The sequence below is a fragment of the Pseudopodoces humilis genome, chromosome 11 (genome assembly GCF_049639895.1).
Source record: "Pseudopodoces humilis isolate 2021_Gansu_Grassland_sample_001 chromosome 11, ASM4963989v1, whole genome shotgun sequence".
NCBI classification, from domain to species: Eukaryota; Metazoa; Chordata; class Aves; order Passeriformes; family Paridae; genus Pseudopodoces; species Pseudopodoces humilis.
This window is the reverse complement of record NC_142210.1, coordinates 9,643,204-9,657,968: the sequence shown is the minus strand read 5'-3', so window position 1 is coordinate 9,657,968 and position 14,765 is coordinate 9,643,204. Positions and strand designations below refer to the sequence as shown.

The following is a 14,765-nucleotide window of genomic DNA, read 5'->3' as shown; positions in this document are numbered from 1 at the left end:
AATGCCAAACTGGTCCCCAATGCACCATCAGCCTCCTCTTTCCTAGTATTTTCCCCAGGCCATATAATGGACATGACGTTCTATGGTGTGAAATTGCCTTTTGGCCAGTTCAGGGCACCTGTCCCAACCATGCTTCCTCCCAGCTTTTTGTGCAGCTCCTCACTGGCCGACCATGGGACTGTCTGTGACTTGAAGAGTAAACACTGCTGAGCAACAACCTAACCATCAGCATGTTATCTATATCTGTAATATAAAGTATCAGCAATATAAATTCTCATACTGAGTCCAGAACAGCCCTGAAGCAGCTGATAAGAAGGAAAACCCCCGTTCATCACAGCATCCTATGCAGGAATATATCTAGGAACAAAGCTGGCATGCAGAGACAGCTTGGGTATTTACATTCAAGTGCTAAACTTGGAGTGTGGTCTAGGTCAGAGAGAGTGAGTGTCTTTCTGAGGGCACTCTACCCCCCTGTGTTTCAAACAGATAGCTCCTTTTATTTTGTATGCACAGGCAGTGGACAAGAGCATTAGCACTGGAAGCGGGGAAAAAAAAAAGCCAAAATGGAAATGTACCTTTTATTTAGTCAAAATATTTTTATTTGTCTGTATTTAGCAGAATCAAGCCCCCATTGTTTGCTCATTATTCCCGATTTCTCATGTATCCATTCTTTCAGTACAATATATTAACAGCTTGCACCTCACCAGCACTTTCCAGTTAAGGCTCCCAAAGCATTTACAGACATCAGTTAACTAATCCTCACAACAACCATTAGCAATAGGGAAGTAAAATGATCTGCAGCTGCAGTGAGAAGTTAACATCAACTTTTTCCAAGTTTTTCTTTGATTTCCAGTCTTAGCTTGTATTATGCCAGGCTTGATGAACATGTGTCCCTGCAGTTGTATTTCATGCTTTTGAAAGACTCAGTTTGAGCACTCAAAATCTAGAGCTATTTATCAACATCCTTCTTTAGTAACTTGTTGAAGGCCACACAAAAAGTGAGCAGCAGAATCCAAAACTGGGAACAAGGCATAACTTCCAGTTATATGCTATACTATGAGACAAAATTCTCTGTAACTTACCTTTGGACTCTAAAGCCACAATCCCTTCTCCTTACACATTAGTCTCTACTGGACACACTTCCAGCAGACTTCAGCCTCAGGTACTCACATTTGCATTTTACTAGCAAGTTTTTCATTAGAGTCTCCACAGTCATCAATTCTATGTTATTACAATGCCTTTGGATGACTGCAATGAGCCTTAATGAAAAAAAGAAACCACTAGCACCCCAACCTACCAAGCAACAGGTGTGGTCTTTATCTTTGAGTGTTTAAAGCAAACTTCAGAGTTTATGGAAAAGTCTAGTACGTGGTTGTTTTAAGGAAGATAACCTCAACCCCAGACTTGACTCAAATGAAAGACTAAATATTAACTTGACATTAATACCTTCTTATCAGTAGTGCATCTGCAAAGAGATTCTTCATAAAACCCTGTAAATTCACAATTATGCCTTGCAAACAGAATTACTGTGACTGTTCAAGTAAAAAGTAATTTTAAAATATCAATTCAATTAATGTAAATGGAACCTTCACATTAGCTCCATTGTAAGAAACTAGCATGGGACACCGACAAAACCTTTTCTTAGTTAGGTTAACACTGAAAATTCAAACAGTCTCACAAACACAATGCAAGTATTTTAACAGAAACAATATAAAATTTCACTAGCTTAAAAAAAAATCTAAATGAGAAATCCTGATTATTTCACTGAATTGCTAGACCCTACATTTAAAATGGTGCATTTACAGAACTATTCAGATGAATTAGGCTTCTTCTGTAACGCTAAATACTGAAATTCTGATAAATTGTGCAAGTATTAAAAAATATTAACATTTTAAATGTCAACATTACAATTTTAAATAGCCTTGCAAGTGCAATGTTATAAATATTAAAAAAACTCAGAGCTACAATTTTATATAATTTATATGAGCAAATGAAAGTGCTCTTCAAGTATTTATGTTCATTTACAGCTGGATTCTCTTGTATATAAGTCAGTGCTTAGATGGAACAATTTAAATATCAGTCTTTTTAAAAATTCTGGATGCATACATTTATCTGGATGGAATAAATGGTTTCATTTGCAGATATGCATGCTAAATATTTAAATACAGAATACCATTTGTGATAAATATTTAAATATTAAATACTGTAAAATGGAAATATTGATTTTGTTAAGAATCACATCCTGATGGGTGTGTGATAACCTGATAATGCCATGTGAGCCCTTGAGCCATACAGTAATTGTTAATTCTAAAAAAATCCCAAATTATATGGTAAATAGATTTTTCTTCAGGAGAGATGAAAGCATGTGATCATAACAGAGACCCAATACTGCCAACTTTGAAGAACTGAAAGACCACATGATCAGTGTCAAAAGCCACGGAATCTAAAAAAAGCTTTCCAACACTTTCACTTAGTCAGCCCTTAGCCACAGTCACTCTGGAGCACACAGCCAGCGCCTGTCACCACTGTCCTGCCTGCCCAGTGCCTGCTGTTGCTCCCTCTCTGGCCATTCAAGCACCATTATCATCACAGTGATACAAAAAGCTTTGTATTCCTGGCTGCCAACCAGAGGAAGGGTGAGGTACATGGGGAGATATTTGTTTATTAGACAAGAAAACCAAACCAAACAACTCTTAATGTATGGTTATATAGTTAAAAGTGCACTGAAAATATTTCCTATTGAACCCTATCTCATAAGTGCCAGACTGTCATCTTAAATGATATCCACTTCGAACACTAAACATATGTAAGCTGATACAGGAGCATTTAGTTTGTCTTGCCATTTGAAAAGCACATGACACAAGGCAGCATTAACATCTTTCATTAAAGATCTGGTGATGCCTTAGTTTTATGGTGAAGATGCAGCTCAGAAATGACAAGGTTCAGCAGATGCCCCTGCAGATGCCATTATAAGCTTCCTCCAACAAAGTGCTTTGTCATTTGCCAAAGACAAAAGTCAAACTGTTGCCCTACCTCACCACAGTGCTGCACTGGCAGTTTATAGTTTTCTTTCCAGATGCAGCTGGACTTTAATAAATTATAGCTCTTCAGAGTTAGGCAATTTGTAATATATCAGAGTTTCATGTTCTGTGAAGAGTGGCCACTGTTTAGATTGGTCTCTTCATGCAGACCTGACAACGACTGATGATATTTTCTAGTTGTCCTGCTTTCAAAGTCTGTGGCACAGGTCTCCTAGAAGAAAAAACCCAAACATTCAAATTTTTTATTTAAGAAACAGGGAGAGACAATGAGACTTTGGTTATGGAATTACTGACAACAACCTTGAAATTCTTGGCTCAAACATCTGTGTGCTACAGAATGACCCCACACCTAACCAAGAGGGGTGCCTAACCTGAAGGGAATTACAAAGGAAGCCCCCACAGGTTTTGCAGACATTTATTGTCTCCTTGGGCACTGGGATACAGGGAAGTACAGTTTACCTGAACATTCTTCTTGGATTTAATGATGCCAGCCAGAAACTGTAGGAATTTGTATAGTAGTTGCACGTCCCCCTGCCATGGCACTCTATGAATGGGACGGCCCGAAATTCTTCCAGACAAGATCCAGGAGATGCCAATGCTTGGCCAGAAGCTTCTGAGCCAGCACTTGTGTACTGTAACCACCAAAACATTTTGATGAGAACTTGTCCATCAGCTTTTAGTAAACTGCAGCAAAACACCCCAGTGCTCTCTTTAAAACGTACCATATGTTCTGTGGTAGATCTTGGACAAAATAAAATGAACACAGATTCATTTGATAAAACTTAAAATGAAGCACAGAAGGCTTCTGAAAAGTCAAGTAGTTATGGCATTTCTTAAGTTCCTGCAAAGGGCTTTTTCAGGTTGATGAAATGCATGAAACTAAACAGTACAAAGACTAGAAAGCTGGCTTCTGTCCAGTTGAGTACAATAGTAACTACATTTTAAATAAACCAAATTGGTGGGGGTGTGTTTTCATATTTTTTGTTGCATTGATCACTTCTCCAAACACAAAAAGCAGAATAGGCATTTTCCTTCTCTGATGTTGGTAAATGCTTGTAGAAGTAGCTCTAAAATAACTTATAACATTTTAAAATTGTCTAGAAAATACCATCTTTGGTATTTTCTAGCTTTTAGTATTTGGTAGCTTTGCTAATATTGGAAACAAATTGTTTTAACCAAATGCTAAAAAATTCTCTCATTTTTTTCCCTAAGTTTATTATTCTTACTACTTGGGTCCAAATTGCAGAAGAAACAAAAATTTTCCTCTAGACCTAAAAGGACTTCACATTATGCAAAAAAGAGGGGTTTAAAATTCTTCTACATTCATTTGCTGGCATCCCTATGACATCCCTCAAACATGGGTAACGAAGATGAAATGCTACATGCCCTATTATAAATACACTGTTAGTCCTGTAAGCAGTTCTCAATTTGCAGTTACATTATGAACTTTCTTCACTCATATCTAATTATGGCATCAAAATTGCTGAGGCAGCCTTTTGTAGACAGTGTTCTGCATTTATTTTGATTTAGCTTTCTGTACAGTTCAGCCCCAAACCTGATTTTTAGAAGAACTTCCTGGCATGGAGGTTGTTCACTTATTCTACATTTTTGTGTTCAGGACCAGTTTAAGCATTCCATTCCACAAACCTGTGTCTTAGATCTTAGCATAACATGTAAAAGTGGATGCATGCAGTTATTTTTTTCAGACTAAAGTCCTTTAGTACTTCTTTCATATTTTCCGCTTTTCCTCCTGCCACCTATTTTTTGTGAACAGATTAGAATAGCTGTTTCTATACTTCTGGAATTGAATAAGAATTAATAGAATTAATTTCTACTTCTTGGCAGAGGCAAAAGAAAAATAAAAATTAACAGTTATTAAGAAACATATGAGTTATTAACAGCTGAAAACACCAATGAAAATGAGAGGACATAAAAGGAATAATTCAAGTTGTTATATCCTTACCATAACAAAAGAAAAACCCTTCCAGAGAGACATCCAGCCATCTGGACATGCAGGAACCACAGTTGTTTGGCTGTGAACCGCTATTACCATTGCAGCTCCTTCACAGACAACACACCTGTGAAGGAAAGCACATACATTCGGTGCAGACATGAGAGAAAACATGAAAGCAGAACTTCTGCCTTCTAGGATAGTAGCCACCTCATGGCATAGCATACCTTGCTGTAAATGCTACTACTCACACAGGTTTCTGTGTTGAATGAGGACTAAGTAAATTGAAAGTAACCCATATACTGTACTAGTAGAGATTGCAAAGCTATTGCAAGGTAACAACACATTAAAATTGTTCTAAGATGGAAAGTAATTCCAGAACATTTGAGTTCCTTAATTTTGCCTTTTTCATGTGCTCACTACTTTATATTGTTCTGGTTTAGTTCTTCTGTACTTCTGTACCTTTATTTGCTAAGATAAGAAAAAGTAATCTTTATTTCCTAAGTGAGGAAACTGAAGGTGAGCTACTGGATTGCAATAACTGGGTAGGGCGGGACAGAAGAGTGCAAAGCCTGCCTTCCCACCTTGGATTTTGCTGCTCTAGGTCCTGCTATTAGAACTTTTCTCTTAAATTGCTCTTCATCCTTCTCAGCTATTCTAAGCAACTAGAAAGGGTTACACTTGCAGAAGGGTGTTTCATAGCCAAGAACCTTCAGCTCAGTTTACAATGTTCTTCACCAATTACAGTAAATATATCATCCAGAATTGAAAGCAAAATTTGATTTGTGCTATGATTCTTAATAACAAAGCTGTCTTTATTTAATTTTAGTCTGTCTCTAATATCCATAATGATAGGGATTAAGAAAACAATCCCTGCAATCAGTAGGACAGTGTGCCATTTTGTTATGTAGGCTCTGCAGCAGTAGGCCCTGTGGTAGGACCCTAGCTTTATTCTAACTTTTCTTGAGATTATCACTGAATATTTGACATGCTTAAGTGAGTAATCAAAAACCAGGCTGTTGAAGTCAGTGTTTGTACTGGCTGAGACAGGCAGGTCTTGCCTAAGATTTGCCACTTAAAACAATTTATGATGCCTCTGTGGCTCCAGGGTAGAAGACCTAAAATTCTTACCCTCTTACCTGCTTATCTGGGGCTCTAGTGCCCTGCCAGAAATGGGTGCCATGTCTGGTGGCATCACCACTGCAGTAGACAGCCAGTAGGAGTAGTCATTGCGAGAAGCAAAGCTACAAACATCATTGGGGCTACAGAACAAGAATGGCATGGTGCTGAACCTCTGCAAGCAGCTACCAGCTGTTCCTGGGAGACAAAAGAGGAGAGGTTTGCAACAGATAGGAGATTAAATTTAGTGCAGTGACCAGAAGAGACACATGATGGCACCCAATCTACTATAGGAAAAATTAAAACAGTTGGTAACTATCAGAAGTGTCTGGACAGTAAAATTATCTGAAAGCAAAATGCTTCTGGTTTATACGTAAGTATCTATATAATAAAGAAGGACTAGAAACTAAATCTGTTAAAATAATACAATCTTCTTGAATGGTATTAGTCCTTGACACAGTGCCAGGGATTCAGCTGCTTAAACTAAAGTTTCTGGTGACATTGTTCACACCCTAAAGCATCCCACTTAGGCTCCAAAACCGATAAGATTCTCCTTCACATACTGTGATGTTACTGTCAACCCTGTGCAAATCTTGTGAAGGTTTATACTAGACATCTATCCATAAGTAACTGAATTTCCCCTCAAAAAGCTCAACAAAGGAATACAGGAGTGCAGGAAAGAAAGTTGTCTTTTAAACTATGATTCCTGAATTAATTCCAGGCCGCTCTGGAGACAAATGGTTGAAACTAATGTTTATCTCAGACACTTACTGTAAATTTGGTTTCATGACAACTTAGTATTACTGGATTCTAAGAAAACAATCTGAAATGTTACCAATACAGTACCAAGATCTTGTCCATGAGCTCGTTCATTTCCTTGTACAAAAAGCAGCGAATAGCCAACATAGATTTGGGATGTCCCGTGTGGGCACAAAGGAATCTTTGTTGTCTGACTATGCCGGGTAAAGATAAATCCTTTTCTTGTTGGACCAGCAATGACAGTACCTGGTGATCCAGGTAACCCCTGCAGACCTGGAAAGCCAATCAATCCAGGTGGTCCTGTGGAGGGGAAATAAATATATCTGCAAGTATTATAATTTTTTTTTTATTTTAAATTTATTTTAAATTTGGGAAACTGCTTGAAAACTAACAAAAAAATCACCAATAACAACTTAAAAACTGGTAGTATTAGTTGCAGATATAGGAACTCCTTCAGACCTAGCTCAGGCAGCTTTACACTGCATAGCTTCATGGAACAGTGAGGTATTTTAAAGAACCATGGCTATTTTTACCAAAAAAGCTTAAAGTAAAAACATTTTGTGATGCCTAAATGAAAATGTTTGGTTCTATTTTGATGTAATAAAAAGGCACCCTGGTACCTAGGGATTTGCACTAGTGACAAGTGCTAGTGTCAAGTGACTAAACAGAAGTGATTAATAACAGAAAAACACAGTCAAGGCATATTTCTGTAAATTATTATTTCAATTGTGAACATGCATCTGTTAAAAGCTAAGAATGTGCTTACATGTGTCCCTAAAGCTACTGTGAATGTTCTTTGTTACAGAATCTCAATGCATGTAAGAGGAAGGATTTACAGAAATCAGCAGTACAGTTTATCTGTAAATTCAGTAGTACCAGTGAAATAGAGATTCTGCTTTCCTGTACCTCTTTGTCCTGGAAATCCCCTGTCCCCTTTTGGACCAGGCAATCCTGGATGACCTGGATGACCAAAACGTCCTGGTAGACCTTTTACTCCTTTAGGTCCTAAATTGCAATCAACAAAAAAGGCAACAAAAAGAGGCATACAGCAGTAGTTATTCTAGCATTTAATAACTGGTAAAGAATAAAGTTAAAATCCCCATAGAAATCTAGCTGTGTTAGAATAAAAGTATGAACTTAATAAATTTTCAAACTATCTATAGTACTACTTCATCATCTTTCTGATCAGAAAGATTACAAGGAAATATTGAATGTACTGCAGAAGAATGCCATCAGCAGGCCTGCCCCCCTGAAGAGCTCCCTGCCTGGGTGTAAACCTGTGATACTGGGAAGGGTAGCCAGATACCCACTGCATATCCACATCACCCTACCTTCTCCTTCCTTCCCCACTCCTCACAGCTGTGGCAGGCTTCACTTCTGGTGCCAGTGGAGAAGAAGCCTCCTTCCCACCCCCAGGCTAGGACAAACACAATCACACTGGAGCACATCTAGAATACTTCTATTACAGGTGGTAATTCCTTCCTCCCCAACAATGACAAACATCCTGAGAATGGTTCTGGTTGAATGAAAATGGGGGATGTTTTCATCCACTATATTCCTTAGGCTTATGTTGATGGATGCACTCACTGCAAGGGTGGAGGGGAGATGGAATGGGAGAGTTAAGAAATATTAGGGTGCTAACAAGGTACAAAGAGCTATTTTTAAATATGGTGAGGTTTTTCTTAAAGGCATGTTAATTTTCTATGCAAAAGTTTTTCCACCAAACCAAAATGTTCTACTAAGCAGCACACACAGACGTGCATAAAGCTAAAAACATAAATCACCTTGTACTCCAGGAAACCCTTGAATTCCTTGATCACCTGGTGTTCCTGGGATTCCTGGCAGTCCTGGAGGACCCTTGCTTCCTGGGATGGAGAATATTTTTCCAGAGACTCCAGGTGGCCCTGGAAGCAAAAATATAATGAAAATCTATTTCTGTACATTAAGAGAAAGCAAACAAACTATGAAACAAACCAAAGAAATCAACCTAAGTAAGCTGGTATTGTAAGGAGAAGGGTTGGTTACCATGCTGGCCCTTTGGTCCCCTTGGCCCTTCTGCACCATGTGGTCCTGGGGGTCCTTGATTACCCTTTTCTCCTAAAAGAGAAGATTGAAGATACATGTCTGGTTTAAAATGTGAAAGCAACTGTCAGAGTTTCAGAGGCTTGTTGAAAAGTCCTGCACAACCCATGCAAAGTTCCCAAAGGGTAACGCAGCCTATAGACTCATTTGAAATGGGAAAGTGGGTTTCTTCACCTCTGCTGCAAATGTATCATTTATAGGTCAAGTGCACTCAGTTTATCAGATGATACTGTCATGCCTGTCTATATGAAGGTTGGTCCCTAAACCTAATTTGAATTCTCAATTTAAGACTATATAGGCCTTTCTATCTTACATGTTTGTGTCACTGGATTTGCAGCCTTCAAGTAGAGTTCAGCTCCCTTTAACCCTACTGTCAGTTATGCTGAAGGCTTTAAGAGAGTTGTAGAGTTTTTGATGAGAAATTTGGTGGTTCTTTTCACTGTGCACAATATGAGGTTACATTCAGACTATGGTCCACAGATCTGCTTGAAACAAAAAAAATAACTAAAAAGTAATACCACATTGGGAAATTTGACATGTGAAATGAGAGCCTGTTGTTTAAGAAAGATTACTGTCTGTGTGTTGCCAATTAGAACAAATTTAAAATGCACAATAGTTAGTATGGATTACTAACAGGTGGGTTAAACGGGTAATGACAATTCTGTGTGACTGTAAATCGTGCAATTGAAAAATGAGAATACTGGAGGAATGCAGGCCTACGTCATATTTAAATCACTAGAAAATTGTCTAAATTAAAAGGATTTTTAGCCAGCTACTGATTCAACTTACCCTCAGGAATATGAAATTAATGAATCCAATACATTTAACAGTTTATCTTCTGATAAACTGTAAATTAGATTATAACTGGGACTATGTTTACAGTGAACAGAGGACCCAGTGCTGTAATTATAATTAAATGCTCTTGAGTTCTGTAGCTAAGAGGTTATTGAAAAGTCACATTTGAAAAGTCACATTTTTTAGCAGTGGTGGGATATTTCCAATTGGCAGACTCAATGCCAAAATCATTACAGCTCATCACTCACTAAGGACAAACTTGTTTTGAATTTGCCTGAAATGGAAGCGGTTTATGTGTCAGGCCTTCCTCACCTGAATGTCAGTTTGGACACACCCAGAGCATGTACCTCAGTGAAAACTCTCTTAGTGAATACTTTCATTTAGACCTGATTTACACCCCAATTTTCATGGCAAAACCTCATGTCTCTAGATCCTCTCATACACAAATACTGTCATAACTCAACATGTAAATGATTGTATTTGGCACACAGGAGTGTACATAATAAATATATGAATACCTTTTACACCTGGGAATCCAAGAAATCCAGGGTGCCCTCTAGCACCAGGATAGCCTGATTGACCTTCTATTCCCTGCAAAACAGAGAAAATCAGTAATAATCAGGAGCAGTATCTTCACACAATGAAACACATTTTATTTTCGCTCAGAATATTCAAAGCACTATGCTCACAGACTATGCTGCAACTAGAACTATCTTCTCCACTTTTAAGCATGTTAGAAATAGTCATATTATTGTTCATATTATGCTGTAATACAGAACAGCCAAGGAAATGACATACCAGGAATGAAAAAATCCAATTCTTATTGATCCAGTTAAGTCTATAAAACCTGATTCTATCCATTTTTTTATTTCCTCTATTACAAAGTGTTTTTGTGAAAATGTGTGAGGGAATGCTTGTTTGGGTTGGTTGTTTGTTTTGAGATTTTGGAGTGTTTTTTCATGGTAAGAGCAGACTATCAATGAGAAGAGAAGCAATATTCCTTCCACTAACTTTGGGACCAGGAGGGCCAATGTCGCCAGCTGGGCCCCTTGGCCCTGGTATTCCATCTGCCCCTTGGACACCTTTGCTTCCTTTCATGCTGAAAGTGGAAAGACCAGGAAGGCCTGGAAAACCAGGAGCACCTATACAAAAACATCAGAATAAGTGAAGACTACCGCCAGTAGCTTTTCACATAGATTACACACAACACAGTACAACATTCAATGGCTCCATAATGATACTCATGTTTATCACCTCTATGATTTCCAAGGATATATAAACACTTTTTTTAAAAAAAAATCAACAATTTTTTCCTTAGCCTGATAATTTAACCTTTAATTCAAGATCAGAACTTAACAGTACTCTTTAACACTACAGGTTTTTTATATTCTCTAGCTGTAGTTAAGTTTGGAGTCACAGAATCATTTACCTTGGTAAAGACCTTTAAGATCATTGAGTCCAGCTGTAAATCTAACACTGCCATGTCCTCACTAAAACATGTCCTTAAGTGCCACTCATGCTATCTCACTTTGTTAAAGTTGGATCTCAGCTACCCTACAGACCACATGGGAGGAAAGCAAGATAATGCAATCAGGTGGAATCAAAAGCTTAGAGTTATTTTAATTTAAATACCACCGCACATATCATGTTGTTTGCAATGGTAATACTGCATTAATAATGGTAATACTGCATTAATTGCTAAAGGGACCTGTTTAATTATGAAACTCTCTTGGGGGAATACCTCTTTCAACCTTGAATTCTGGACAGGCTGACTTCTTTCAATTATTGGTATATCCTTTCAGACAAATAAGGAGTTCCAACAACACACCTGGTCTTCCACGTGCACCAGGAATACCTCTGTTCCCTTTCTGGCCAGTAATTGCCATGCCTGTGGTGCCCTGAAATCCAGGTAACCCCACTAAGCCAGGAGGTCCAATGGGTCCTCGATCTCCTTGATGACCTTTCACACCTGGAGGCCCAGGAAAACCAGGCAGTCCCATGTCCCCTTTGATTCCTGCAAAGAGTAAGTATTACATGTGGGGAAGGCTGTCAAGACAGTGAGGTGATGCGACAACTCCAAATATGCGTTTCCTATATGGCAAAGGTGGAATTCAGCTCTTGTTTTTAGTAGAGAAGTTCCCAAAGCCACCTTGCTGCCCTAAAGCAAAATAGTTGTGAGAATACAGGACTCATAGCAAAGTACATACTACTTTATTAAATTACGAAACCCCCTACAAATTAAAAAAAAACCTGACTCTACTGCAGAGATTGCTCATCCCAAGGAATAAACTTGAGAGAACAGACAGACCAGAGAAGGGAATATTTATTGATGAATAAGTAGAAGAAATGCTTTGTTCATCTGAACTAACAAAACCTTTTAAACTAAATCCCAGGTGGAAGCATCAATATGAAAGCAACAAAATGACAGACTATTCCAAAAGGATGTTGTTCTGAAGTTGATCTTAGAGAGATTTAATTTTACTTTTTTAAAGTAAAGCAAATCAATACCAGCACTAGAAATACAGTGTAAAACCTAAAAAATGGAAGAGTCACTTCTGTTTATCAATATAAAAGGGAAGATGAACAAAATTAAAATGCAACCAACTGCAGCTTTCTTAAAGTATGCTTGTTATTCAAAAAGATCTTGTTTTTGTAAAAGCATACTCTGTTAATCAAATTATGTATTGCAATAAAATTTCAAAAACTCTAGGATGTGTATGTCACCTTCACAAGACCACAGAAGTTCAGCTTCTTTATTTCCCTTTTAAAATAATCTAAACTTTATAAGCAAAAACTCTTGACATTTAATATATAGGATCAAACCATGGATCAAAAGTACAGAATCACTCTTGATTTCCTCTGACACTCTTAGGGCCATTTCAAGCATACGAAAACAGAAGGGGACTTGATGGTTCTGGTATTTAAAATTTAAGCTGTTGCTTTTTGAAAAGACCACTCACCTCTACGTCCAGGAATACCTTGAAGACCAGGGATCCCTCTCCCTGGTGGTCCTGTAAAATATTAGGTCACATTACACTCAAAGACCAAAATAATTTTTAGAAAACATGACAGTTTTCTAATATTTCCTACATTTTTTCAGAAATCACTGAATCAAAAGATAGAGTTCAGTTCTACGTAAAATAAAATGTATTATTTCTATTTCTTCTATACAAAAAACACAAATTAACTTTTTAAGTTTTTATTTAAAGGAGAAACTCTCATCGGTCAATCATATTTGAGGTACATTCCACAAAAATAAGCTGCTTCTTTTTTCAGAGAAAAATCAGAAAAAAAATCTGCATTTGAGTTATTAAGAAAAATAAATGTAAATACTTACACAAGAAAATATGTTAACAGTGATTACTTCAAAGTTAATATGAAAAAGCTTTTTAAATACTGTGATTGTCTTCTAAGTATCTTCTTGATACCAACATGCAAAGAAGTATTTTCAGTGTAAAATTCTGTTAGAATTCAGTGTAGGCCTAACTCAATCTGAACATTGATAACATGAGGAGTGACATTTAAATGAAAGCTTTCACAACCCAAGTTCTAGGTCATGGAAACTTCCACTATTAATTCAGGGAAACACTGGTTCCTTTTATTTTATATTCACGTAAGACAGAAGACTCCTTGGAAGGGATTTTGGTTCTTTTAATCACTTTAAAATTAAAACTAGAACAACTGTTAACAGCAGTACGTTTACTCTTGCAGACGTGAACGTTTTTAGGTGACATTACAACAAATCACATGTAGAATAGAGCATTTATAATGCTCTTGGGTTGTTGACAGCATGTACAAAAATTACATAGAAAAACACACATAATCTTCTACTTAAAAACTTAGCTTTGGCTCCACAGAAGCTCCTTAGTAATCCTTTCCAAATAATCCTTGTCACTATAATTACAGAAAAAAAGAATTGTAAAGTAGAACAAAAATATTTCACTGGTGTTACCTGGTTCTCCCTTTACTCCTGGGGGACCAGGCATACCATCCTGACCTTGAGTACCCCTTTCACCAACAAGTCCATGTTTTCCAGGGACTCCAACAGCACCTATGAATTACAGTGGACCACAATATAAGTTTTACTTCTGTAATTTTACAGTGAAAAGACTTTACACCCCTTTATTAAAATTTAATTAGCTCAGCTACTTCAAAGATAGCTGTGTTTGTATAGAACAGCATATAGCTTCTATTGAGCTCACTGGACTTCAGTAGATTTAACACCCTCCACTATCTTCAGAGACATAATAAAGCCTGCAATGCATGCCTCTCTGTTGCTGCTTATACACACTGCCCCTGAGGTATATTTTTAATTCTGTTTTAGTTCTGTTGCTTTAAACACAACTACAACTCTGTCTCTTTCTACTCCAGTTAATTTTCTTCTCTTCATCTACCTATACCTTAGTTTATTATTCTCTTTTTGGAGGCAGAACCTTAAGAACTTAAGCCTTTTTTATAATTCTGTGGATATCATATCTTGAGACCCTTGGATATGTACTTACATAAAAAACAGCAAAAAGCTTTCTGGTAATGAAACAAAATTAAAACTTTTTGCATCAGCTGAACTGGTAACATTGAAAAGTATCTGTTAAAAGGAGGTAAACAAAGCCTCAAACTGAGCTGAAATCCCAAACCCAGGGCAGTGATTTAGGAAAGATGCTAAATACCATACCAGGAGGGCCTGGGACTCCCTGCTGTCCTGGGCGGCCCTGGCATCCTTTAACACCAGTATCTCCAGGGAGTCCATGTTTTCCTGTAAAACAGAAGAGTGTGGCAGAGGGGAAAAGGCATCACCCCTATAGCCAGACTCGCTTTAAGAGCTTTGCTATTGTTTCTGCTTCTGCCACCTGCAAAAGTTCTCCAGGTGACACAAGCAGGCCTGGCTACCCTGACCACAAAGGAGCTGTTGAGGTTTACAGCAGTCAATATAAATCAATGAGCCACCCCCAGGCACCCTGTGCATTTGGAGGAATTATCTTCTACAAGCATGTTGCCAGCTCACCATCCCTCCAAAAGTA

At 37.7% G+C, this 14,765-nt stretch overlaps 1 protein-coding gene across 2 annotated transcripts in view; it reads right to left on the bottom strand.

Moving 5' to 3' along the window:
* Positions 1-835: 835 nt before the first annotated feature.
* Positions 836-14,765, bottom strand: part of COL4A3 (collagen type IV alpha 3 chain) — a 58,211-nt gene continuing 44,281 nt past the window's right edge. Inside the window, exons 39-52 of one of the 2 annotated variants that reach the window (XM_088061095.1) lie at positions 14,420-14,500; positions 13,700-13,798; positions 12,708-12,758; positions 11,576-11,761; positions 10,759-10,889; positions 10,266-10,338; positions 8,896-8,967; positions 8,655-8,774; positions 7,777-7,875; positions 6,958-7,170; positions 6,132-6,309; positions 5,005-5,119; positions 3,501-3,673; positions 836-3,252 (exon numbers count right to left, since the gene is read on the bottom strand). In XM_088061095.1, the coding sequence (XP_087917221.1) occupies positions 3,168-3,252; positions 3,501-3,673; positions 5,005-5,119; positions 6,132-6,309; positions 6,958-7,170; positions 7,777-7,875; positions 8,655-8,774; positions 8,896-8,967; positions 10,266-10,338; positions 10,759-10,889; positions 11,576-11,761; positions 12,708-12,758; positions 13,700-13,798; positions 14,420-14,500 (1,676 nt within the window). In that variant the 3' untranslated portion in view covers positions 836-3,167. The remainder of the gene's footprint in view (positions 3,253-3,500; positions 3,674-5,004; positions 5,120-6,131; positions 6,310-6,957; positions 7,171-7,776; positions 7,876-8,654; positions 8,775-8,895; positions 8,968-10,265; positions 10,339-10,758; positions 10,890-11,575; positions 11,762-12,707; positions 12,759-13,699; positions 13,799-14,419; positions 14,501-14,765) is intronic. The other variant, XM_088061096.1, reaches the window with a different exon arrangement.